The 2,500-nt window shown below is 44.3% G+C and overlaps 1 protein-coding gene across 1 annotated transcript in view; it reads left to right on the plus strand.

Moving 5' to 3' along the window:
* LOC135516572 (glutamate receptor-interacting protein 1-like) overlaps positions 1 to 2,500 on the plus strand; it is a 233,758-nt gene that overhangs the window by 151,492 nt on the left and 79,766 nt on the right. Inside the window, 1 exon segment of the mRNA XM_064940922.1 lies at positions 147 to 292. Coding sequence (XP_064796994.1) covers positions 147 to 292 — 146 coding nt within the window.

Here is a 2,500-nt window from a genome sequence, read left to right on the forward strand (position 1 = left end):
TCGAGTAAATGAATCCAGACACGAGCTAATTATTCAGATTCAGATTCTAAATCATGTATTACCTCACAACCAAAGGGTGCATTAGCTTTCATTACAGAATGGTAAGACTGTGATGTCATGAGTGTGTGTGTGTGTGTACTTTGCAGGTGTGGGATTGTGCAGATAGGTGACCGTATCCTGTCTATAAACGGGATCCCTACAGAGGACAGCACCTTGGAAGAGACCAATCAGCTACTGAGAGACTCCAGCATCACCAGCAAGGTCTCGCTGGAGATAGAGTTTGATGTGGCAGGTACTGGACTCTACTGGGCTCTACTGGGCTCTACTGTACTCTACTGGGCTCTACTGGGCTCTACTGGGCTCTACTGTACTCTACTGGGCTCTACTGTACTCTACTGGGCTCTACTGTACTCTACTGGGCTCTACTGGGCTCTTACAGGACTCTACTGGGCTCTACTGTAGTCTACTGGACTCTACTGTACTCTACAAGACTCTACTGTAGTCTACTGTACTCTACAGGACTCTACAAGACTCTACTGTAGTCTACTGGGCTCTACTGTACTCTACTGGGCTCTACTGTACTCTACTAGGCTCTAGTGTACTCTACTGGGCTCTACTGTACTCTTCAGGACTTGAATGCGCTCTACTGTACTCTACTGGACTCTACAGGACTCTACATGACTCTACTGTAGTCCACTGTACTCTACATGACTCTATAGGACTCCATAGGACTTTACTGGACTCTACGGGACTCTACATGACTCTATTGTTCTCTACTGTAGTCTACTGTACTCTACATGACTCTACTGTAATCTACTGTACTCTACAGGACTCTACTGTACTCTACTGTACTCTACATGACTATATTGTGCTCTACTGTACTCTACTGGGCTCTACTGGACTCTACTGGGCTCTACTGGACTCTACTGGGCTCTACTGGGCTCTACTGGACTCTTACAGGACTCTACTGTACTCTACTGGGCTCTACTGTAGTCTACTGGACTCTACAGGACTCTACTGTACTCTACAAGACTCTACTGTAGTCTACTGTACTCTACAGGACTCTACAAGACTCTACTGTAGTCTACTGTACTCTACTGGGCTCTACTGTACTCTACTAGGCTCTAGTGTACTCTACAGGACTCTACTGGGCTCTACTGTACTCTTCAGGACTTGAATGCGCTCTACTGTACTCTACTGGACTCTACAGGACTCTACATGACTCTACTGTAGTCCACTGTACTCTACATGACTCTATAGGACTCCATAGGACTTTACTGGACTCTATGGGACTCTACATGACTCTATTGTTCTCTACTGTAGTCTACTGTACTCTACATGACTCTACTGTAATCTACTGTACTCTACAGGACTCTACTGTACTCTACTGTACTCTACATGACTATATTGTGCTCTACTGTACTCTACTGGACTCTACAGGACTCTACTGTACTCTACATGACTCTATTGTGCTCTACTGTACTCTACAGGACTCTACTGTACTCTACATGCCTATATTGTGCTCTACTGTACTCTACTGTACTCTACTGTACTCTACTTGACTATACTGTACTCTCCTGGACTCTACAGAACTCTACAGGACTCTACTGTACTCAACATGACCATATTGTGCTCTACTGTACTCTACTCTACTGTACTCTACTTGACTCTACTGTACTCTCCTGTACTCTACTGTACTCTACTGTACTCTACTTGACTCTACTGTACTCTCCTCTACTGTACTCTCCTCTACTGTACTCTACTGTACTCTACTCTACTGTACTTTACTGGTCTCTACTGTAATGTACTGTACTGGACTAGACTGGACTAGACTGGACTCTACATGACTCTATTGTTCTCTACTGTAGTCTACTGTACTCTACATGACTCTACTGTAATCTACTGTACTCTACAGGACTCTACTGTACTCTACTGTACTCTACATGACTATATTGTGCTCTACTGTACTCTACTGGACTCTACAGGACTCTACTGTACTCTACATGACTCTATTGTGCTCTACTGTACTCTACTGTACTCTACTCTACTGTACTCTACTTGACTATACTGTACTCTCCTGGACTCTACAGAACTCTACAGGACTCTACTGTACTCAACATGACCATATTGTGCTCTACTGTACTCTACTCTACTGTACTCTACTTGACTCTACTGTACTCTACTGTACTCTACCGTACTCTACTTGACTCTACTGTACTCTCCTCTACTGTACTCTACTGTACTCTACTCTACTGTACTTTACTGTTCTCTACTGTAATGTACTGTACTGGACTAGACTGGATGTTTAGTGAAAGTGGCTTATTGAACCTTGTTAGCTTTATAAGTAACCTTGTCATCAATAGCAAAGCCTTTAGCTCAGCGGGTTAATTTGAAACACAGCCACGTATGAACACCCTCCTCGTCCGTAGTGACGCCTGCTGGTGGGGCCAATCCAACAAGGGGTTTCATCATCTGACACCCTCCTCGTCCGTAGTGACGC

Source organism: Oncorhynchus masou, chromosome 27 (assembly GCF_036934945.1).
Source record: "Oncorhynchus masou masou isolate Uvic2021 chromosome 27, UVic_Omas_1.1, whole genome shotgun sequence".
Classification (NCBI taxonomy): Eukaryota; Metazoa; Chordata; class Actinopteri; order Salmoniformes; family Salmonidae; genus Oncorhynchus; species Oncorhynchus masou.